At 41.0% G+C, this 25,577-nt stretch overlaps 1 protein-coding gene and 1 long non-coding RNA gene across 15 annotated transcripts in view; one reads left to right on the top strand and one right to left on the bottom strand.

Moving 5' to 3' along the window:
• auts2a (activator of transcription and developmental regulator AUTS2 a) overlaps positions 1-25,577 on the bottom strand; it is a 324,592-nt gene that overhangs the window by 227,771 nt on the left and 71,244 nt on the right. For 3 of the 14 annotated variants that reach the window (XM_061751404.1, XM_061751405.1, XM_061751408.1), the window contains exon 1: positions 1,584-1,760. The exons of the other annotated variants lie outside the window; for them this stretch is intronic. In XM_061751404.1, coding sequence (XP_061607388.1) covers positions 1,584-1,631 — 48 coding nt within the window. In that variant the 5' untranslated portion in view covers positions 1,632-1,760. Of the gene's footprint in view, positions 1-1,583; positions 1,761-25,577 lie in introns of those variants that run through there. 14 annotated transcript variants of the gene reach the window in all.
• LOC133467019 (uncharacterized) lies at positions 4,087-11,068 on the top strand. Its single transcript, XR_009785111.1, has 3 exons — positions 4,087-4,316; positions 8,048-8,206; positions 10,586-11,068. It is a non-coding gene; the product is annotated as an uncharacterized LOC133467019 (long non-coding RNA).

Below are 25,577 nucleotides of genomic sequence, written 5' to 3'. Positions count from 1 at the left end.
ACACCGTGGCGGACCAAACCCAACTGTAATGTTTTGTGGAAACAGGGCTTTTTTAAGGTCACCGACATAATCAATTACAGTATTGTTTCTTTCCCTATCCAATTTGAAACTCCTCGCTTTTCCTCCCATCGTATTCTGCTCAAATGTGAAGTGGAAATCTTCTCCCCTTAACTTAAGCCAGATGGGAAGGGATAAGCAGTGATTGGAAGAAATTCAAGCGGAGCACTGAGCTCCAGCTTCTACTTTTACAACAAGCACATGTACTGTTGTCATGGTTGCTTTGACTTGTCTTCCAACTGCAGTTCCTTGGCTGAGTTTCGCTTAGATGTAACATCTTTGCTTTGGCAGTGGAATCTTGTACACAAATCATCTGCTGACCATCCTTCCACAAATTGTTCCCATTACAGGATCATCTGTATTAGATAAAGTCAAAGAATCTCAGAGGCTCTCATTGGGTCATTTAACAGACTTAGTAAAACAATGTCAAAGGGAAGTAAAATCTTTTCCACCGAACCAAATGTCGTACTTCAACTGTGTGATGCCAGGCATTAATGATAGTGAACAAAGATCCACCTTAGCCTGTTTTATGGAAGAAGATAGCTTTATCAATCCTGCAGGACAGACGAATGATGCCAGGAGACTAATTGAATGAGTGGAAGGGGTCATGACCAAAACCGCTAGTCAAGTTACAAAGAGACTTAAGGCATGACCAGGAGCTGAAATTAATGACAGCTCGCCGACTGACTGGATGGTTGCTAGTGGCGGACGTCTGGCTGATTAACTGCGTCAATGGCTCCATGACTGGGTAATAGATTTAAGATAATGCCAACCGTAGCCATCCTCATCATTAGCACTGCAGCAAACATTTGAAGAACATGTCGGTGGCTGTCAAAACGTAATGTCATCAACACATAAAAGACGATTGCTAATGGGGACTTGTCTCCCCTGACACTCGATTCCATTGAAAAAGCTATTCCAAGTTTAGACAAGCGAATCACTTACTGCATTAATGCTTTAAAAGTGTATTAATTAAAGTGTAACAACACAGGGTTGTGACTTTAAAATGAGGGCTTCTGGTACTACGATGAACACATCTTTCGCAAAGAACGTACACTGTATGCAAAATATAAAATTCTACATGAAAAGGAGTTAGGCATTCTGAATTAGTAGTCTAGTTTAGCATCATTTCTTGAAAACGTAAAAATTCAATGCAGTTGCATCAACTGTTTTTGTTGTTATTACGCAAACACAGCAAAGTGCCAAAAGATGAGTAGCGTTTAAAGCTATATTCCTATGAAAATAATGTGAAAAAAGCTCTGTCAGAACCCATGAGTTACTGTCCCCAAGGGTGAAATTACACAAATAATGTTTTTAATCTCCACTTCACCACAGGCCTACAAATCTCTGCTATGAATAAACAGGCACTGACAAAGATGAAAGAACGTCTGGAAAGAATATTCATGCTCAACTACATCTTTCAACATTTTCATGAGCCCTTAATAATAGATGGATCCATAATTGCCAAGTTTTTGTGAGCTCAAAGCTATGAGGCAAAAAAGGAAAAAAAGAACATATGGCCTTACCTTCTCATTATATTTGAACTTGACATAGAACCAACTGGACTTGATCATCCTTCTCTCCAGTGTAACTGAGTGATTGAGTGAGTATCCAGAGAGAAAATCTCTTCCAAATGTGAATGTTGACTGTGCCGTGCAGTATTGCTGCTGCTCCTTGTGCTGCCTCTATCTCACTGTCCGACTTCAAGCCTCAACGCCTGAAACTGTTTCTCCTCTTGCCTAGTCTTGTGTGTACGTGTGTCTGTGTGTGCGTGCATACGTGCGCGTGTGTATGTGTTTGCGTGGCAGGCTTGGACGATTGACGGAAGAGCTCCACAGACAGGATTCAGTCATGGTGGCAGATGCCAGCAGAGGTGAATGTTTGCTTGCTGACTGCCGTCAGTAACCGAAGGCTAGACCTCCGACCTCCCTCCACTGTCGTCTCCCTCTTTTAAAACTTTCAGCTTCATGTCAGTACTATTGGCTTTTTTTCTTCTTCAGTGTTGTATGCAGTATTAAAGTCCATCACTTTGACCTTCTTTAACCCCTCTCTGTATCTATCTCAATCCCGTGTTTTCTGAAATGTAGTGTCCTTGTTATTATTTTAACAGACAGGCGTAGCATCTTTTGCTGGTCTTCACCCGAAGGACCAGCACTGCCATGAGACAAAAAGCTTAACAAACGTGGCCACAAAATGCTCAAGGCTGTTATCACATAAAAATGTGTTCAAGCTTCATGATACAGCGTTAAATATTTATATTTGGAACTCTAAAAACAACCTTCACTAAGTGTTCTGACTGTCATTTGTGCGATAGTTGGTCAGCTAGATGGTCGGTCGGTTTGTTAGATCGCATTATTGCACTACAGCTTTATATATCAGATAGCCTTATTATACTAAGGTCCAGCCAATTAAAGGTGCAGAATGAATCATTTCAGTTTTTGCCATTTGAGTAATATAGCACCAGAATCAAAATGGCACAGTTCGTCCCATTTTAACGAAAAAAAAAAACCAAATAAAAAAAACCTGACATACTTACTTAAATCTTACATCATCCACCATAAAACCCAAATAAGCAAACACCTGGGCATTCACACAATATCTTTTTTTAATAAGAATAATTTAGTGGTCCACATATTTTCCTGCAAATTCAGCCTTGCCGGAGGTCTGCATTCTTCTGAAGATAACGCTAGTTGTTATTGTCTCCACATGCTCGCAATTCAGCTTTAATTACAGCAGACACCAAAAGTCTGCAACAAACACACCAATGTATCCATCCATCCATTTTCAACACAGTTTATCCTGGTTAGGGTCACGGGGCGCTGGAGCCTATCCCAGCTGACTTCGGGCGAAAGGTCGCGGGTCAGTCGCAGGGCACATATAGACACGGACAACCATTCGCACACACATTCACATGGTCACTGACTGGCATTACTCACAAGCCAGCTAGCCTTTAGATATTTAACTTCCATTCAGCAAGAAAGCTACCAGCCACAGTTCAAAATTTAGTCAGCTTCTAGCCTGCTAGTGCTACCAGCCACTATCAGATTAGCCAGCTTGCTTGAAGCTCATAAGATCGCTTTCGACTGGGGGTAAATGGTTGTTTATATTTTACAGATAAAGCATGACAACATTTAAGATGATGACTATGAGAGTTTCTAATTTTAATTATCGTTTCTAATGTAACTAATGTAATCTAATTAGAAACTGTGAGTGCTAGTTGTCTTTTGGCTTCTCTCATCCCGCGCATGCCCCAAACAATCAGAGAAAGAAGACACGAAACAAAGGACATGACTCAGACAGCGAATATGGAAAAGACATCAGAGACATGTCATGGTGCTCTGAAACATTGTGGAATGCAAACCAGATGATGGTTATAGTTTTTACCTGCAAAGAAATAAAAAAGAGCACTGTATTTGTAAGACCAGATGAAAAATATATCACCCTGTATCCAGAGAATGCAGACGAAAAGTCACCACACAAGAAAGACAACAAGTCCGTCTTTTGACTGATCAACCTCTAAAACTGGACACCAAAACATTGTAAATTTATTGTTCGTTAAATAGATCGCTGCGGTCTGACTAATTTGTAGTAAATTGGACGGGGTCTTACATACATACCGTAGCTTCTCGTGTATAATGCGCACCCATGTATAATGCGCACCCCCAAAGTTTACCTAAAAAATAAATTACCTAAAAAATGCATTTTTACAATCAATGATTTTGCTTCTACCCATATGATCAAAACATGAAGTATTATCTGTATTATGTTAGTTTTTTCAAAGAATTATTCTGACATTAAGAACTTTATTTGAACACATAATACTTTCTTTTTATTTACTTGCTCTTATTTTGAAATTCACAGCCCTATTTTAGTTAGTAAATGAGAAAAAACACAGTTGTGCTCAAATGTTTGATTACCGAGGCAGAATTTGGAAGATGAAGGACCAGGCGAAACACATTTAATTTTATTTCAATGGGATTCAAATTAAAATGTCAAGCATGTGTGTTGTTACTCTATCCACCGCAAGGGCTACCAGAAGCGACGTTGCAATTGCCAAACACAGTGCGCTACACTCTATATGCAATGGCGAGCAAAGTGTTGGAATATGTGGAGGAGGAGGATTTTGACGTACAGGAGCACCCAACTGAACTTGGCATCGTCAAAGCGTATGTTTGAGCCGATCGGACAGTGACGACGACGAGCCGCCAAGTAGCAGCTGTACAACAGAAAAAGAGAGCGGCCACTGGCTCGATGTAACGGTATGTCAAAAGCATGTCTTTTTATACACTCGTGGCTTGAAATAATGCCATCCCAGGGGTGCCAATATTTTTGAGCACGACTACGTATTATATATTCATATATGTTTCAGTGACACCGCACAAGCTTTTACATAGGATGCAGTATTCATATATATTGTGTGCCCCTCGCTCGAGTAGCACACAGTCTTTGCCGTGTGTCTGTTGGCTTGTCATATAGGCAAAATAACAGACGACAATACTAAAAAGTACTGTGTGGGTCTTTTTTGTGTGGGACGGGAACAACAGCATGGAACAATTGCAGACAACGCCGAACGAACAGGATGTTTGGCAAGTGTGACGTCACAGCGCCGGAAAGAGACGAAGACCGGAAGATGCGGGATGCAAAAAGCATCATAGTCTGCATCATATTTATTGATTTAACTGCTGTATATCTGCCATATAATCACTTCGAAATGGCAGATCTGGTTTGTAAAGGGGTTCTAGAGTTATCAAGAAAATATTTTTAAAATGTATAATTTGTTTTACCTTTAATACCTTGACGAAGCACCTTGAGAATAGTCAGGATACAGACTAGCATGAACGGTTAGATACAACTTAAGATTTTTTAGGGAAGAAAAATATTAATTCATGGCTGAACCCACCCCCCCACCACACACACACACACACACACACACACACACACACTTTAATACTCATACAGAAGTATTCGTACAGAAGAGATGGAAGTTATGATGGCTAATCAGGTCAAGTGAGGATTCAACTTTGTGGTCAACTTCTTTAAGCAACATCTCATCACCACACAAACAAGCCCACACAACCCACGGAAACACAGTAACTATACTTGAAAAAACACACATACACAGCAAAACCCTGTAATCTAATGAAAAACAAACACTTGGTTTGCTAGACTGAAGAGGAGGCGCGCCGGGCGTTCTGTTGAGTAGGATGCCTTGTAGCCTTTGCATCCATCAGTCCTGTTGACTTCTTTTTGGCTCTAATCCTCCCTATGTTCAATTTCCCCCCTTGCAATGTCAGAGGACTCTTTGGTGCTGCAATGTTAAGTGACAGCTTGCCTGCTCGCCCACTCACACACACACACACACACACACGCACATGCGTGCCTATGTTTGACCACCTCGTCACTGCAATCCTTCTGCCTGGACAATAGTTGCAAGGGCTTTGACAGCTGAAAGCCAAAAACACACGAAGGAAGACAAGCTCAGGATGAGTATCAGTGCACTGTTGATAATCTAAAAGGTATGTTTGTTTATTATTGATTATTTTGAGATGTATTTCAGATCTGTATTTAAAAAATACACATACCGTGCAAGGATATCATATCAAATCAACTAGCTTGAGGGGCAGAAGAGTGGAAGAACATGGAGTTTATTGTTTAAGCACACAGAATGGGGAATAAAACAAATGACACTCCAGATTTGGGACAACAATGAAATGTGTATTGACTTTTTGCTTTTTGCAGATGTTGCATGTTGTTTATCTGTTTCCATTTGATTTCGGCCTTTTGGGATTTCTCCTACGCAGCCTGCAAAGCAACGGAAAAGATTGCGATCCCCTGAAAACTGATGCACATACATTGGGGGTAATGCTTCCCTAGGGAGTTTAGTGAGACCTGCCTATTTAGTTTGGAAATAACGCCGTTTGTATGCATAACACCACGGCCGCAAATGCAAACCCAGATCCCGGACTCTTCCAGCTACAGAAACATAAATGTTCAACCACCCCAGGCACCAACGCATCAGCTTTGCTCCAATTTACGATTTAACCTGCTACCAGGAAAGCAGAGTGAAAATAAAGGAGGAAATAAAGAGGCTCCTGGAAAATGTGTCCTCTTTTGATTCTTCAATAGATCTTAAAGGCAGCTTTAATCTTTTAAGCTAACAATGTCAGAGCACCAAAGGCTCAAATAATGTAATGTAAGGAAAAAGACCAAACAAAATGAGAGGCTAGGCAGGAAACTGAATCTGTGAAGCAATATTTACACCCGGCAAAGAGGATGTGTAGTGTAGGCTATGTAGGAGATTATGTTTTCATCATAACCTCTGTTGGCTCATTTCTTTTCTTTTTTCCAACTTCCTGGCTAGTGTTTTGGATACAACAACCTAGTTTTTGCTTTATGATACTTGTTCATCATTCGCGAATCGAAAATGACCGAGACCTTATGTGGTTTTGAAGTATTAGGGCAGTGTCCCCACAGGCGGTTCTTCAAAGAATGCACACAACATTCCATTTTCTCACGCACTTGTTCACAAAGAGGTGAACCTCGCCCCATCTTTGCTTGTGAATGACTGAGCAATTCGGGGAAGCTGAATAGTTGTTTGTCTAGATGTGCCCTGCAATGGGCTGGCGATCGGTTCTGGGCGTACCCTGCCTCTCGCCCAACGTCACCTCAGATAGGCGTCAGCACGCCGCGCGACCCTAGTGAGGACGACTGAATGAATGAAATAAGAGGTCAACCAGCATCCTGGAGCAAAATGTGTGTTCAACCTGTGTGACTCAAAAGTATTTGTAGAGGATATAGCAATATGCAACTATAAATCTAATATACTCAAGAAACGTTACATTACAATGATTCTGTCAAAACATGTTGAATAGCATTTATGATGTGAATAGTGGCTCAGAAGCTTTAAGAGCAATGCTTCATCTGCTCTGCACCAGATTGCGCATTTGGTAACGATTTAAATGAATCATGGAAAATGTTCTCATGCTTACATGTCTTTCAAATCTCATTAGATAAGAATGCGGTTCTGTGGTTTGTTATTTTGAAGGAAACGGTTTACATGAAGTGATTATGTAGTCTTTCTTCTCTCTGTTCCGCACACAGCGAGAGGTACCAGCCTAACCTGGCACAACACAGTGCATGTTCTGTCTTCTGCTACGCAGGCTGTACTGGCCGCCAGGGCAAAAGCCATTTCCTGCTCTCTACAGACAAACAGATATTAGCCATGAAGCTGACTCTCGTTGATGGCCAGATAATATACTTCCCATCTAGGCCACAACCAGGAAATCACATTAGTCCTCGCAATCCCTCCTCCTGGTAACAATGGATATTATAGCACCGGACTGTCTCACATCCAGCTACTGACTGTTGCTTTAGTACACAGGTAACCTTTATTAATTGCCATTGTGGAAGTGCAATAACCTGAGTTTTATCCAGGGTTATTCCTACATATAGGGGGGTCGGGAACAGTTTGAGCTGGCCGGTGGTAGAAGGCAGGGACCTTAGCTGTCCAATCCCTGGCTACAGAAGCTGGCTCGAGGGATGTGGAACATCACCTCTCTGCCTTTTTTTAAGAATGTGGACTGGAGCGTGTGTTCAATTACAGGTGAATGAAGGGGATCTGGGATAAGTCCAATCTGGGATTCAGGAGGAATAGTTTGTTTGTTTGTTTGTTTGTTTGTTTGTTTGTTTTTCCCTGGCCGTGAAACTGGACCAGATCTACAACCTCAGAAGGGTCTTGGAGGGTGCCTGGGACTTGGACAAAACAGTTAACAGTGTCTCTCTGGGAGTCCTGTGGGGGATGTTGCAGGAGTACGGTGTACCAGACCCCCAATACGCGCTGTTTGGTCCCTGTACAACTAGATCCAGAGTTTGGTCCACACAGTTAGTCAGATTCATTTACAGTGAAGGTTGAACTCAAAGCTTTTGTCACCTATTCTGTTCATCATTTTTATTTAACATGATTTGAACATAACGTTCTTAATCTTTCCAGATTTCAACAAAAGGCAGCAGTTTTGGACAGAGGCAGTGCCTGGACCAATTCAACTGGCTCAGAAGTGCTAAGGACGGAGGAATTCAGTTGAGAAGGAGGAACATTAAATAGCGCTAAGACAACACGAGAAAATTGACGTTAAAAGCCCTGCAACTTATGGTGATTTTAACAACACGTTTTCATATTTTGTTTAAAACAAAACACAAATTCAACGGGTTCAGACGAGCTAAGGAATGAAGGTTTTGTGATATATGCCAGATGCATTGATTGATCCAGTGTGAGACAGCTGTCCACAAAATATAGGTGGGATACCTCAAAGCTTCATGAGATGACGGCTATCCATAAGTTCGGAATAGAAAAAGACAAATGCATTAAAGAAGATAGCATGCAAACACACTTCAATGTAAAAGTTACAAAAACGAAGGTTTTTCTTTTTCAATGTATTTATTTATTTATTTTTCATTCTTCATTGTGGTTTTTTACCTTCTTGGGAGAACACTGCACTCCAAATTTTAATTTATGATCATAAACATTCATGTTTGTACCACAATAATAAACGTCTTAATAGATGATTTGTGAGGATTTTTGAACAGTGAAGACACCTCTTTGCAACAGCTTGAAAGCAAGGAACTTTGCTATTGGCTGCAAAAATGGCGATTAGTGGGCCTGACCAGGAGGAACTGGCCTGACAGCAGTGCATGAGGACATTTTAATACATGAAAAATCATGGTACAGTGCCAAGTATAGCTGGCTACTGGTTACTTTATTAGCTCTTTGGAGCTGTTTTCGTCACACCGAAAAAAATTTTCTGCTCTTCTTTGTGAGGGGGCACAAGACAAATGCATAAGTAATGATGATTGGCCGAGATAGTGTTAAATGTCATTGTGAGCCAATAAGATGTAGCATTTTTAATTCTTTGTATCATAATTCACCCAACAATGGATATACTTTATAACATTCCTTTTGACGCTCCATGTCATTATGTCACAAATAGGATAATAGGCTTTTAATTCCTTTAGGTTTGTTTTGTAGTGCTTTAATGTTGTCCTTTGTTTTACAATCTGGAACATATTAAGGAGCTATTTTGTGTCCACCAACTCCTGAGGGAAGGACGCTATGATGTAGTGTGTTTACATGCGTCCATAACCTTGAAAAGGTCCGCAGCGGTATAAAACAGGTGGAAGCACATGCAGACGCATACAAACACACCCACAAAACCATGACTGAATTTGGAACGCATTTCGAGACTGAAGTCAGCGGGCTGTTGCGACAGGGGTCTGGTTGAAGAGTTGAAATGGCTCCAGAGCGAAACAGGAGGTGAAACAGTTTCATAATTCAATGACCTTCAGATGAATGAGTCGATGTTGTAGTTCACCCTTGTCGTCCTTGAATGTCTTTGCATGCATTCGCCCTCTCCTCTTCACTGCTATGGAAGTGGATCAGAATCCCAGCTGTCCCTGCATTGGCTGGCTGGGCCAGATGTAAGCAGGAACCAGATATAAACACAGACTAATTGCTTACAGACAGGACAAGCGGTGGGTGTAGAGGTAGGGGGTTAAGAAAAAGGATGTGAACCAGGAAATTGGCATGTACAAGGAATGAATAACAGTAAAACGGAAAAAAAAAAAAAAAAAACAATGCAAGTAATGAGAAAACAACTAATGGCAAATGTGGGGAAGTGGGCCTAATCACATGTTATTGACTTTGTTCATCTCTTTAATTCAACTCTCATGCTAACACAAAGAATGGTGAGTGATTCAAGGGTGCATTGCCCCATCAGAAACTGGTTTTATTTGTAATATCTACACATTTTTGGAAATTGTGAAATTATCCTTGCAGTTCTATTAGAGAGTTATTTCCTTATTGTGCGATTGTCTTGACTACCTTTTACCTGCATCTGTCTGTCCAGAGGCACGACGCCGTCAGCGGCAAGTTTATCGTGCAAATAGCCTAGCAGGCTTTGTTGGCGTATACGCTTTTGAGCACAAATGACTGTCCTCCATGAATTCCACCCAGCAACAACTGGCTGGACGAACAGTGCTTTATTGTGACTTCCAATTGTTTCCAATACTGTATGGCACCTGCCCAATTGCAGTTTAACAGAACTAGTGCAACCCTGGTCAAATAATATCAGTTTTTATGTCTTCAGCGCTTTTAGAGATTGAAACCAGGGGATACCTTATATTAGGTGGAGATGGCCGCGTCCAAATTTGACATGCAAGAAAAAACCCTGGTAACTGCATCTGCGCTGAAGATTGTATTTCAGTTGACAGACAGCGAGAGCAAGTGAGAGCAAACTGTGGTTTTATAGTGGTTTCATAACACACTTTTGTTCCATTCATAAAATGTAACTAGTTTGCATTAGGGCTGCAGCGAGTATGCGAAGGTTTCGACTATTTCCAGTAGAAAAAATGTCCAAGGATTTTTTTTCTGCCTCTGGGATCCGAGGACTTTGACGGACTGGCGCAATGTGGTTACGTCATCTATGTGAGTGAAGGTGCCGGAAGCTGAAGCAGAGCGTACATGTTTTTATTCTAGGAGCCGCCATGAAACAGAACAAAAGAAGAACAAGAAGATGGCGACAACGTCAGAGAAGACAAATGCAAGAAAAGAAGACACAACTCTGAAAGGGTGGGATCATTCTAGACTGTGCAAAAAGGCAAACACTGGTGACGTCTCAAGCAAGACACACAGAATGCGGTGGAAGAGCCAAAATGAACGTCACGCAAATCCGTGAGTTTAACGTTAATGCAATTTAGCAGCATAACATCAGCCCTACGGAGGGCTAAGGTTTCTATTCGGACTACCGTGAAATTGGTGGCCAGTTTATTGCGATGGTGATAAGGGTATGTATGTGTGCGACAATAACTTGACTTCATTCAGGGTGCTTGCTTGTCAAGGGACAGTTTAGCTCAGTGGTTTAAGCACTTTGAGACACATGGCCAGTGCACTAGCATCGCATCTCCACGTGTTTGACACAGTTTGAGTCAAGTACTGTAAGGTGGAAAAGAAGGACTGTGAGTGCGTAACCTTGTCAAAAATGTTTATTAAATGAATATATGTGTTTGCCATCGAGGTGTCTTTGTTTTCATTTGCATTTTAGTTTAGTTAGTCTGGTCTAAGCTCTTAAACGCAGAGCCACGAACCTGCTGTATTATGTTGTCACATACTAAAGGTGCACAACAGGCTCCTTGTGCCTTTTTTAATGAATACCTGCTAAGTTTCAACTGAAACGTGTTTTATTTTTCTTTGCTTTAAATTGCCTCACTGAAAACATTTATAGACAAGAAAAATACAGTTTGCTGCTCAAACAGTTGATATCTTGACAAAGAAAAAAAATTTTCAGTGAAATTGCTTATTTTTTGGTACATTCATAATTGCGCTTTAACAAAGCAAAAATATAATTCATCCGAATACCCGATTACTCGATAAAAAAAAATTGGTAGGATACTCGAATACTAAAATATTCAATAGTTGACGCCCTAGTTTGCATTAATGAAGAACCAACAAGCTCCTGCTTTTAAACAATGATCAGGGGGTTAGTATAAGATAAACCACAAGTGGTAATTAAACCCAATACTAGTCAGCCACGACTTTAACAAGTATTTCTTAACGCCTGGTTAAAAAAAATCCTAATTGCTCTTTTCTTGAACTTGCACTAAATCACTGAGCGGGGTGAAGAGTGCATAGTATTGATTTTAACCTGTGAACTACACGTGTAGCCTTGACAGAAGAAATATTTCAAGTCGGGACGGGGTGAGCATGAAAAGTGAGATACATTTTCTCACATTGTTCTTATATAATTTGGTTCTAAAATCAAGCCACAACAAACACAAACATGAACTCTGTGTGATCCCTGACATTACATTGAGCTTCCTTGCGTCTCCTGGCTGGTTCTTTTAACAGTCTTGAGTGCAAGTGTATTGTATGGCTGGAGGCAAAGTGGAAAGATACAACCGAGCTAGAATAATCGTATTAAAGCAGCCGTTTCCACCTTTGTCCCGAACAGGTCATCGGAACAAATATCAGAGAGCTTCAGATGCATTGAGGAGGCTTCCCAGTGTTCAATAAAAAGAGTAACATGTAGTAAGACTCCCATATTAATATACGAGAACTTCACTTTTAAACAAAGGCTTGTCATTATTATAATTATTATTATTTTATTGATTTCTTAATAATGAGAATTGCTCTCAAAAAGCAAAAATGGGTTTTAAGCAACTCCACAGCATCATGACTGCAACAATTAGGGCAAGAAAACGTTCAATTCCTAAAATAGTAGAAATGTATGAATAAGCCATATATGTCAAATTAGTAATTAAAGATGAATCATTACAACCACATCGACATTTAATATCAAACATGTAAGTGCCTGTGTTAAGGGACTAAAACAGTGACTAGTTATGAATCAGTGTTACAGCTCACTGACTTTCCGTGGAAAGCTTTCATGACAATGGGAAAGCTAATGTGGAAAGGGAGGAATATTGCTTTTAATTACATTGTATATCGATAACAGACCATTGCACCACATACTCAGACTTCTATGTTAACAACCTCTTTAAAGCCACGAAAGGGATATTTTTGCCAGCAACATCATGCTTCAATTTCTCTAGCAGGTCTCTGCAAACACACAAATTCGGGCTGCAGCTTATCGAGATTCAGCACTAATAGAGCGACTCGTTTATTTCTCAATTATTATTTTCGTGCATTCAGTATGTAACCCCTATTTCTTGATATTGAGTATTCGGCAAAATAAAAACAATCAAAAATTCCATTGCAACATGTTTTGCTCATTAAAGTTTGTTAAGGGTGACTTTACAGCGATGACGGTCTTGGCACACACGTGCACACACACACACGCACAGCCTCCTCCTACACCAGAGCTGTTTCCCTGCAGAGTGGCATATTTTTCACAGGAGAAATGACTAACTGGAGTGTGAGGCACTTGTTTGGAGACATCCCTGCTTGGTTGTAATGCGTCGCTCGATAATAAGCTCTAGTTATTTTTGCTTCATTATCGCCCACCAGGTCCCCTACATCAGGGAACATCACAGCAAATTGGCTCTGCGATACTATAATAAGACACTGTGGCAATATTCGAGTGTCTATCAGTATGTGTCTGCCACTGCACCTTCATTAAAGCAAGTACGCAGATGGCTCATGTTGCCTCGGAGACTACGACCCCGGTATCGTTCTCCGTTCATGGACTGTGGTGTTGTTCAGGCCTTTCAAAAAGGACAATTTGTAGTTAACGCTGCTACTTTTTATGTCGACTGGCTGTTATGCATTACAGCTCGTGATCATCGGCTCAGTCACGCTTGCTTTGTGCTGAATTGGAAATGGGAAAAGCTCGACTTAGTCAATTAGTGAAGCCAATTAGGAAGAGGGCATTCTGGTTCAGAAACGCCACGGTCTGACTTGATCATCAGAGCATCAGTGAAAAGAGGACTACGATGTTGAAGCACATCCTAGAACAGTCCTAATCCACAATTTAAAGCATTCTCTCCACCGAGCAGCAGAGGGTGCCACCACCTCACACAAACATCCCAGCAAGCCGTACGACTGAAGGTCCTGTTTACTAATCAGGAGTGGCAAACAGACTGGGACATGGTGAGCATACAGTCGCACTGCCTCTTGATTATTGTTTGTAAATGAATTCATTACAATGTTCTCTTTGTGGCATCATATACAAGTGGTTAACAATAGAATATTCCTGACCGTGACTAAATATCTGTAATGTAAGCGCATTGTCATAAGATTCCAATTTCTAGCTCGATGGCAAAATTGCTTATTGCTTGAGGTGAGCTCTGAGGCCGTGAACCTCCGCTTTTATGTGTATTATTAGCGAGACATGCCAAAGAGTGTTGACAGAGCCCAGCACATACATTTGTCAAAGAGTTCTGTTCAAGCAGATATCTCGGGATGCATGACTGACTCAGGGGGATTTATTGTTTCTCGTCTTTCCCAAGGCCCATTGTGGCAGGCGACTCCCAGTTGGCCAAATCACAGATGGGTATTTCTCTCGCTTCGCCTTGGGGCTACGGGGAAAACAGGCGGGGAAGGCCACCTCCTCAGCCTGCGGTGGTCAAGAGCTGGCACCGTTATGACGGCATGAGAGAGAAGAGAATAGGCAGGGGTCTCGCTTTTGCTGTGGGCTGAGAAACCATCTCCATCTGCTCATCTGGGCCAAAGCTGTCACTATTTTCTTCATCTGTATGTGGCTGAACATACAGCATGTCCAACGAATACAAGATGTTTCTTGAACAGCATAAGCAGACTTTTTTTCCATTTTTTTCAACCAGTAGAAGATGGATGGCTGGATATAGATTGTTTTCCTGTTGGCTGGAAGGTTTGAGAATCCTCAAAAATGTTTAGCTTAAGAGGGGTCCGTACATCTGAAGAATTCTGACTTCACTCGGTTAAAGAGCAGGACAGACAGTGGATGCAGGGCTAAAGGTAAGGGAACAATAACTATTATCTCCTTCCCACTTGAGATCTGTCTGGATTGAAGTAGAGGAGCAACAATGAGTTCATTGAGTCAGTGTGTAATGAGCGGTGAAAACTGGATAATCGTATCTTGCCGCAGGGTGGATGCATTATGAGTGCACGTAATGCAACGAAACGGAAAGAATGTGTTCTGATGCTATCTAGCAGATGTCAAGCTCTCATATCTGGCTCGGTTCAATGTATTGTAACAGCGTGTTCATCCCCACCATGAAATGCCAGACGTTCGAGATACCAGACGAATACTGCGTTTTTTGTCCTTTCGCTATGGCGTCATGGTCATCAGTCAAGGTGGAAAATCCAGAGCACTCAGCGGATATGTTAGTATCAGACCACATTCCTCTGCAGGCTCATTTTCTGAAATGTATTTTTTGGGACATAAGACACCCATCCATCCATCCATCCATAAGACACCCGTATAATAAATTGTTTGATAATTGTGTAGTGTTTATAGGGAAAGGGCATGTGCAGATGCCAAAGTAGTCTATAGATTGAAGCCATTACTTTCCAAGTGGACTGCTTATATGCACCCTTGGTGCATTTAGAGGCAAGGCCGTAATGTAGAGCATTTAACCAAACCACTTTTACATTCTTTAATAGTGATGCACAGTTGGCTGTGAAATGCTTTAAACTCCATCCAGCACAATAAACTCAACCACATGCCATATTATCACTTTTGCATGTTTTGTAATTCAACTTCTGCATCCAAGATGTATTTTTTGGGAGCTTAATAACATGTTTGTTACCTATAACGATCTTTAAAGTCGCTGTAAAGTAACACACCACAGAGAGTTGTGCAATAAAAAAAAAAAAAAAACGCAACATATATAAAATGAGGCTCCAAAATTGTGAAAAAAATCAAGCCCTTCTCTCAGCTCTCAGACGCTGTGGGCGTGTCTGCGGAATGCACTGAAACCATGCCCCGCTCGCCTGTCAACTGTCCATCAAATATATTTGCAAATCTCGCATCTTTCTTATGCCGAGACATCCCTATGTGTTTGACCCACAGAAACCTACCTGCTTAAAGCGTCCAGTGGTTGGAATATATATATATATATATATATATCCCACTGAGTTGTCACAGGGCTTTTGCAAGCCGCGATGAGAGGCGCTAGTCACCAGCGAGTTCGCAGACGGCCGGCGTCACTGTTAGTGACGTCACTGTGTCGTGTCGGTGTGTAGGTCCACATGACATAGATGCTTCAGGGAAAGTTAACCATTTATTAAACACGGCGGCACACGTTACTCAGCCAGTGGCAAACACTACATGAATGGCATTAACGGCACATGCTTCCTGCTAGTTAGAATGCTTTATGTTTCAACATATTACATTAGCTGGAATAACAAAATACATAACATTGGAGAATTTAAATAACGACACCGAGCTCTTCTGTAAACTGCGGCATGCAGGAAAGATGGCATATAGGCAGAGCTTGCGAGCAAACTGCATGCTGGAGTAGTGCTATAATGGGTGACGTTAATAGGATAATTTGCAATTGCGGCGGATAACAAAGGTGCTCCGTTCTTATATAGTGGGGAGGGGGGACTCATGTCGGACGCCCAAATGCATCACTGGGCGCTGTTTTAGCCACACCCAAAAAGTCTGTAAAACTGAAATGGTGAAAAACAATTTAACGCTTTATCGCTCCAATTTAGTACTACACAGTTCTCAGTTTTGGCACATTTCCAGCCATTGTCTTCAAACTTGTACCTGTAAAATAATTCAGAAATAAATTTCTGAATTCACTTTACAGAGTCTGTAATGTGTTATGTTTTCTGCCTCACAGTTCTGAGGACAGGGGTTCGATTCCCGGCCCCGCCTGTGTGGAGTTTGGATGTTCTCCCCCCCGTGCCTGCTTATGTTGTTAACATAATTGTTTATGTGAAGGTGTATGGTTTATTCAGGCTCTAGTAACATTTTAAAATCATGACTGAAAAGATACAGTAACTTCAGGCTTTAGGAAATATGTACGTACTAAATACAATTATTTGAGGTGAAATCAAATCTTTGCTGAGTACACACAAGTTAACAGCTGCACTTGTTAGAAGTTAAAAAAATACAAAACAAACAAACAGGCTGTTTGAAGAAAGTAATCAGCAAAAAGGTTTAAAAAAAGATCTTAATGTTTAATTAAGGAGAAAGATTGACATTGGGAAACAGGGTCGGCAACTGAAAGCTCCCTCTGGACTTCTCTCTTTCCAAAAACTAAGGAAGTTGATCTTGGCTGACTCACCACTTATTGAGATTGCTGGGCTTTAAGGACGAATTTGAAAGGACCACAGCATTTGTATTGGGTAAATACCAGGCCCATATCATATTTGGTAAAGGAGATTATGTAACTCTCAAGGGTAGCCCAAATAGGGTATATTTGTCCATTCCATAAATAACGACTCTGGACCTCCTGTTTTGTGTGGGAAATAGAATACAGTGGAGGAAGACATATTTGAGTGAAGAGAGAAAGGTGACTGTACAGTGAGCACATTGTAACATACTCAAGGTGTCGGTTTTCTTCGTATTTACTAATTTTTCTTCTCCTCGGACATGCACCATAGCAGTGTAAAGAGAAAAAAAAAAGTCGCAAAATTGAATATTCTCAGATCAGAATCACGTCTTTTCCCATTGAGGCTAAAAATAAAATATATTTATTTTTTAATATATCCCATCAGTGTGAGTCTGAGATCATCAAAACACGCTGATCACTGCCATACAGTATATACACTCAAACAACAAAAATAAACACATTATAAGACACACCGTGTAAATCTAAACAACAGTGAAAGCATTGACAATTAAATACATTGAAATAACGGCTATTCAAAGTGTGTAGATTATTAAATAAGATGAGAGATAGAAAGTGAGAGAAACAGACAGATGGACAGTGACAGAGAAAAAGAGAGAGAGAGAGAGTAATTACAGTACCTACCTATCGACAACAATCACACAGCAACATATAACTACGGTATAACTAATTACTTTTTAAAAGTAACTTCCCCAGCGCTCATTTTAGTGACTATTAACACTGTACACACAAACCATTCTCATTCACAAAGTGGAAGCTTTTCTTCCTCTTCACTGGAGAGCCAAATCTATCAAAGCAAAGGCAATGACTCTCCAAGATGTACACAAACACATTTTATAGTACGCTTGGTGAGAGGAAAAAAGAAAAAAAGGAAAATGAATGGAAATCCAGAAGGATATTTTGATCTATCTTGAGCATTCATCAGTAGAGGTATTTGTAAACACCAGCAGATTGGAGATGGAAGTGGGACTTGAAATAGTCCGCCGTCGACGGTGGCTGGACAGTCAAGATAAAAAGCTTCCTCGAACACCTCTGGCCTGCTGCCCGGCATTTGACTGACAGCTGAAAGAGGCCTGGCTTTTAAGTGGTCGACACTTCGCTAAAAGTGCAGACACTTAATTTTTCACAAATTGACTCAGAGGCTTGTCAGGAATAAGAGCAAGCACCGGGTTGGACAGTGACTGCTTCAAGTAGATTCCGTCTGACTGGCTTTGATTTGGGCACAAATGTGACAGAGCGTTCCCTCGCCTAAGAGCATCAAAATGACTCAGTTTAACTGTCGTGCCAGCGCAAAGTGCAACCCTGCATCCTCCTGAGTTTAGCCCCCTTACAGAGAAGTGACACTTGAAAAGAAAAGATTCCTCCAAGCTTTCCCAGAGCAAATAGTTAAAAAGAAATGTTTTTGTTTTTTTAAAAGAAGCATTAAACACTTTTTCTGAGATGTGCTGGCTTAGACTTTTCAACCAGTATCAGTGGTTTCTGTCAACGGCAGTCAACCAGTGGATGGGGCACATAATAATTAATATTAATTAATAACATAATGATGCACGGTGGTCAAAACTGGTTAGCACATCTGCCTCACAGTTCTGAGGACCCGGGTTCAAATCCCTGCCCCGCCTGTGTGGAGTTTGCATGTTCTCCCCGTGCCTATGTGGGGTTTCTCCGGGTACTCCGGTTTCCTCCCACATCCCAAAAACATGCGTGGTAGGTTAATTGAAGACTCTAAATTGTCGCCCGCGACCCCAGTGAGGATAAGCGGTACAGAAAATGGAGGGCTGGAATAACATAATGCATTTCATTAGAGTTTTGGGGGGGGTATAAAATGCTGTCAGAGAACCTTGTGGAGAAGGCATGTTCTACAAAGGAGAAACAACATGTCTACGATGTCACATCTATCCAGCAGATATACGAGGGTGACTGACATACAGGTACAGTATAGATAAAATACATTGCTGTGGCAGCAGTTTATACTAATTGTTCATCAGTTCATTAATTAAGTCATTAAAAGGGTACAATGTACTTTACTAATGCTGGGAAATAAGTTCATCTGCACACTTGTTACACACACCTTATCGGACGCGCAGGTTAACATCCATTTTTTAACAATTGTTGTTGGTGATGAACAGTGTATATGTATAAAACGACCACAAAGCCAAGCATAACATTACAATTGGAGTTGATTTCCTCCAGCGTGCTCTGAAACTTCACTGTGACGACAGCAACTATCTGAACAACTGATGCCCCAAAGGAATGGATTTAGCAACTTATCTGACAATCAGGACTTTGCTTTACCTGAAACCTCTTACTGGCTAAGCGGATATAGTTATAAAGGGTGAACATTTTCAGTAGAGATTAGGAATCATACCATACTCACCCCATATCCTGACAAACTCAAGCTCCACATGATCATGAGCATTTTTTTGGATCTATATATTTTCTGTTCCTTGTCTCCTTTTTTGGCTTGACTTTGGATTTCATTTTGGATTTCAAAACAATCCTTCCCATAGGAAATCCATGTAACTGGCACCAACATAAGACGTAATAATTGTACAGTCAGACAGTGTTTTAACATCGTTAAGTCTTGTGTCGAGTGGACAGATGTTAACCATTGTAGTCTTCATATTTTAACACAAATAAAATGGAGTGGTTATGGTTAATATTTTTGTTGTTGGTGGTGATTCAAGTGTGATATTTAGGAGAAACTCCACTACACAGATCCATCACGCCACACATACTGTATGATTCGCTCTATCCATAATTTCTATTGCCCATGGCCTTTTTTCCAGACATTCATTTCATTTGATTGGTTAATTTATGGCATGTTTCTTTGGCCAGGGCTTGAATTACTTTGGTCATTGCCATGGTGAGGGGAAAAACTTACCCTCTTTTTGAATTAGCCGAAGCCATTTCTACACAATTCTACACACATTCAACGGTAACCAACGCTGTCATTCAGACCTGCACCTAGTATCTTAAGCTTAAACTTATTCCATCTGGAGCCTCAGAAAAAGTTCAGCCAAAGCAAGGTAAGTGACTAATGATGAACGATTATACAGCCTCTAGCTGGCCTTAAGTATGTCCTTTCTATTAAGCAGTGGGATGTGAGAATCGGCCCAGTAAGATGAGTCAAGAAGCTGAGGGCCAGAGACCAAACTCCTCCGGTTTGACTTAAAAAGTCTTAAAGCCCAGGGCAAGGCTTCACAAGGCAGTTTATAGAGTTATTAGAATTTCTCACTGGGACAAACATCTCTTTCCCCCCAGATTATGTAGCTGTGACCAACAATTGGGTGCGATGTACAGAGGTTGCGGTCTTTACTTGGAAGACTTGATTACATGGGCAGATGGGTAGGAGCAGGTTCCTTTGACTGTTCTGCAGGGCACAATTTCAACAAAGGCTATGTTCCCACTGCAGGTCAATTCAAATTTTTTTGCACATATGTGACATGTATCAGATTTTTACATGTGAATGTGAACCATACAATTCAGATTTTTTTCAAATTCAACCCAGGCCTCTTTCGTATGTGGATATAAACTGGATATGTATCCATTGCGACTGCATTCTGGACACTTAGCTCACACTCATCTGACCTACGTATATAAGATCAAAAGGTGACAAACATAACAAATGTTCAACAAAACAAACATGCCATAGCCCAAATTCTTGCCCTTTTCCTTCTTAATCTCCTACGTCAAATTATTCATTTAACAAAATGTTGGCTCCAGTTGCACAAAGTCCTTGAAATGGCCAGGGCTGCGACCTACACGTGGGGCCACATTTACTTCTGTAAACACACTGTGCCCAGTGACATTGTGTTTTGTGTGCATTGCGTGTGACTTCCCAGACACATTCTATTCACAGTAAAAGCCACATTTGTTTTTGTAACGTGAAAGACTAAATAAGAAGCTCGGAATCTGAATTGGGTATCATACCCATTAGCTTGAACACAGCCGAAATTGTTGGTAGGTGTTCATGTAACTGTGAATAGTTCTTTGTGTATACGATCATGCGATTGACTAGCGATCAGTCCAAAGTCAGCTGGGATAGGCTCCAGCTCACCCGTGACCCTAATGAGGATAAGCAGTATAGAAATGGGTGGATGGATGTCAGTGAGTGTGTGCTGGTTTGAGGGTAGGAGGAGTGAAGCGGCGAGGCGCTGAGGAAAACGCTGTTTTCGTGTTGAGTAGTCTGGGTTCCTAAGGTGCGGTATCTAATTGGGCGGTAACAAAAAGTGAGTGACCTGGTTGGGTTATATGACTGTGTATGTACTGTATGTACTGATGGATCTTGCCTTCAGGGCAAATGGACAAATGTGAGACTAGGGACTAATGACGTTTTGTGCAAATGACTCAATGATAGCGACAGTTTGACCCTTGAACTGATTCATTACATTTCATTATTTCCTGCAGGAAAAAAACCTGTCTTGAAATCTCAACAGAGATGGACGTCTCCTGGTACGGTTTAGGTCCCACCTTTAAAGATGGATTGTTTATTTTGTCTATGGTCTAATGACAGGAAAAACCTTGTGAAGACCATAATGGCAGACAGATAGACAGACAGGCAGAAGGTTAGACTAAGACGTGGGGGTGGCGTTCTTCTTTGCTTCTCTCCTAATTCTTTCAGCGCCAGAGAGCAGATGGACCTCACAGCATGCCCCTCTGTTCACTCGCGCCACTGTAAAAAGCATCATACACCACAGGCCTATGCTCCAACATCATTGAGCCAAAGAGAAAAAGCACACCACACAAACAGAGTCTATACCAGTCTGGGAAGCTGCGAACAAATAATGTGATCCATGGTCAATGCTCCGTAAACAGAGTTTTGGCATGGTAATAAGATTTAAGAAACAAAACAAGGGCATGACAAAAGGTTTTTTTTTTGTTTTTTTGCTTTTAGCTTGAGAATAATGTGCCAGTGTTCCCCACATGCATTAGAAATGTAAATTGCTAAAGGAACACGAGCTAATCAAAGTGGTTTACTATTAAAGGCAATTATGTTCTTGAGAATGATGGTAAACAAACGAATGGAGATGGAAAAATCCATCCTTGAGCTGATCACATGAAACAATGCAAACAGTCTTCTCCTGCTATATTGCGGTTCACTCCTAGCAGCTTCACTGCATTGCATTTGTTTATTGTACTTAAAGTATATTGAAATTCGCTACACTACAGAGTATTACGTGCGAGTCAAGAGGAAAGAGTGTGCTAAAGACAGAGAATGTCCAAAGTTTGAAATGATTCTACACTCAAGAAAAGAAGCTAAAGTACAAGGTGCCTATTGCAAAGTACAACTGGCTTAAGTTACACAACAGCACATTACAATAAAATAAATACCGGTAGCTAAATTAATATAGCCTACAACTGCTAGTAAGAACAAATTGTAATCCTTCCACACATAGACGGATAGACACCGACGCTTTGAATGGCTTTATGGACCAAAGGTAACCAAATAAAGAAACACATATTCACACATGACCTGCCGTTTGCCACAACTCACGTCACTCAAAACAAGACTGGCTAACAGTTTAGCCATTTAACAGCCAGCCAACTCTACAATTTGATTCACCTTGTCCCATGTCACTCAACAGGCCAGGTCCACCCTTTTAAAGTCACACACATTTAGTCGCAGATAGTCAAGATATTACAGAACTGTGGAACTTCAAGATGGCATCCCCAAGTTGGCTAGAATGGCGGCACGGTGGACAACTGGTCAGCACATCTGCCTCACAGTTCTGAAGACCGGGGTTCAAATCCGACCTTGCCTGTGTGGAGTTTGCATGTTTTCTCCAGGTACTCCGGTACTCCAGACTCTAAATTGCCCGTAGGTGTGAATGTGAGTGCGAATGGTTGCTTGTTTCTATGTGCCCTGCAATTGACTGGCGACCAGTTCGTCCGAAGATAGCTGGGATAGGCTCCAGCACGCCCGCGACCCTAATGGGAATAAGCGGTACAAAAAATGGATACTTCGCAGATTACATCTATCGCGGGGTTGGTCTGGAACGTCACCCCACCATAAATGAGGGATTACTCGGTCCCTTTATAATCATAATTATTTTTCATGAACAATTACCGTTTCCTGTAGCTTAATTCTTCTTAAAAATCTGCCTGAGCTCAAAGTCAGAGGTAATGGAGAACATCCTCCAAAATCTTAATATATTGTAACTGTGCCAGAGATTACATCATTACAGAGAGTTACATCCTTGTTTTTGGTCAACACCAAATGTTCTCTCAGCACTTTATACTCTTACCCCTAAAAGCCAAAGGTTGATAATAGGTTAACTCTCTTCAGACTGTAGCTTTTCTTAATGGAGAAGTTAAATGTGAGACAACTGCCTGACATTTAAAATGTTACCTTGTGGGAGGACAATGTTTTAACGTTTATGTATAGTGACGCCAGAGAAAATGGTTCTACAAGATAACTTCAGAAAGGACAAAAAGGAGTGGTGAATAGTGCAGCAGAGATTTTTAATTATGTATGTCATAAAGTCTGACAATGAAGCATTTTTTTACTGAGCACCAAAGTTGATTAAGCCATCAACATCTATATATATACACACACACTGTATACACACACACACACACACCTATCCGGATAATATGTAATACTGTAGATAATACGTTAATCATAAACCATGACTTCACTTAACCAAATTCTATAAAATCACATTTGTGTAACCCTATTTTCGAAAATCTCAAAGACCATTTATCTCTGAGAATTGTTGTTTTATGGCACTGTAAAAAATAAACAACACAATATATTATATATCTATATAAAGAAATAATTATTTAAATAGACCACAACAATGTATTTTGTAGAGAACATAAGTGGCACTAACAATTATTACGAGCCAAAGGGGGTCTAGCACACGGTACCATTGAAGCAAGGACTACCACTTCACACACACTTGCCTTTTTATTTTATTTTTTATTATTATAATTTTTTTAACAATCGCATTGCTTGCTGAGTGCCAACTGACTTTTTTAACTTTAAGTCGCGATGAATAGCTTAGCTCGACTGGCGATTGTGTTAACTTCGGGACATACCTGGCTCTGTGTCCTCTCGTAGGTTCTTTTTTGAGTCGCAAAGCACCAACACTGGAACGTATAAGTTGACTGAATGGGCTCACGAAGAAGCAGTAATTTGTTACGTCTGTGGCGCATAGCGCAAGACCTCTCTCGCTTATTTTAGCCCTCCTGTTATGTTACGGGTCAAAAATATCTAGGAAAAAATTATTTATGCAGGATGAAACTTCTTCTGCTTGCCTGAGTTAGTGTAATCAACATATAAAATGAAAATGGTTCACCTCACATATTTGTAACCACCCCCTGCATGTTTATATCACATAGTTACTGTTCGGGTCAATTTGACCCACCAGTCAAACCGGAGGTAAAATGCTGTCAGAAATGTCAAACTATTTATTTCTTTGCAACTGTGAGACTTAGTCTCACTCACACACACCAATTTTTTAAAATGAAAAACAAGTGAATTATCCTAATTAAACCATTACCTGTGAGAGGTAAGGAACACGATTGCATTAAATATTGATAGAATTGGTAGTAATGGAGTTAGTAATGAAATATCAACAACGCTTGTTGGGATTTTTTTGGTTTCGGACATTTTTTGGATAATTAAACATGGTCAAATTGACCTGGGAACATCATTGATCTTCCTGACAAATGAACATAACAGGAGGGTTAAGAGATGAAAACTGTAAAGTCTCAGGCAACCGATTCCTAGCCTTGCGACATCCGGTCCACAGCCATGCAACCAATGTATCGAAGGATTCCTGGTGAATTTTGCATCGATTAGGGAGTCCGTTACCAATGCAGTCGTATCTCGCACTTTTGCAAACGGATATATGGTCGCATCGGTTTATCGTTCCCAACACTACTCTTAACCATCGTTGTTGTGATGATTATGGTTAAGAGTCAAGGAAAACCATGCTGGATTTGTGTCAGCACATACAATATGTGGATGAGTAGGTGAGAGAGAGAGAGAGAGAGAGAAATAGAGAGAGAGAGAGAGAGAGTGAGAATGGGAAGGTGGGTGTGAATGTGGTGAGTGTTTTAGTACTGATACATCTGCAAGCCTTTGAGTGGATATGAAAGAAACTGTGAATGTATTCTTGGCTGATCTGAGTTGGTTTCTCTCAGCCAGCTGCCTGAACGACATCTACGTACATATAACAGCAAATCTGAGGTAGCTGCCAAAGTAAAAGTGCCCCAAAACAACAGACAGAGTGTACCGGGCTAACACCACGTGATTCAAAGAAAAATCTTTAACGTCCTGAATCGATTAATCTAGGTTAAAGTTACCCTCAAAACAAAAACAACCGCGGGTATTGAAACACCAAACATTCTGAAGAGCAGCGGGAGGTATTCCAGAAAGGAGGTTTAATACACTCTTAAGGCACGATTCGACCCGATCCCCACATGCCCCCCCGATCTCGTCCAATCTCAGAAGCTAAGCAGGGTCGGTCCGGGTTAGTACTTGGATGGGAGACCGCTTAGGAATACTAGGTGCTAAGGTTGAGCAGTGGGCCAAACACCTGCTCCCATAAAAAAGTACAGATTACTGAAACCCCAATTGCGACCTAATGTGCCTCATGGGATCGAGAGCGCTAACTAACTAACTAACTAAGGTGTGATTGGTGGCTGTGTTGCTTGTGACTTACAAAGAGCAGGGAGAGCCTGGCACCAGCTTCCATATACTATGTATACGATCAAGGTGA

This window comes from Phyllopteryx taeniolatus, chromosome 17 (assembly GCF_024500385.1).
Source record: "Phyllopteryx taeniolatus isolate TA_2022b chromosome 17, UOR_Ptae_1.2, whole genome shotgun sequence".
In the NCBI taxonomy this organism is placed as follows: Eukaryota; Metazoa; Chordata; class Actinopteri; order Syngnathiformes; family Syngnathidae; genus Phyllopteryx; species Phyllopteryx taeniolatus.
This window is presented reverse-complemented; position numbering and strand designations above follow the sequence as displayed.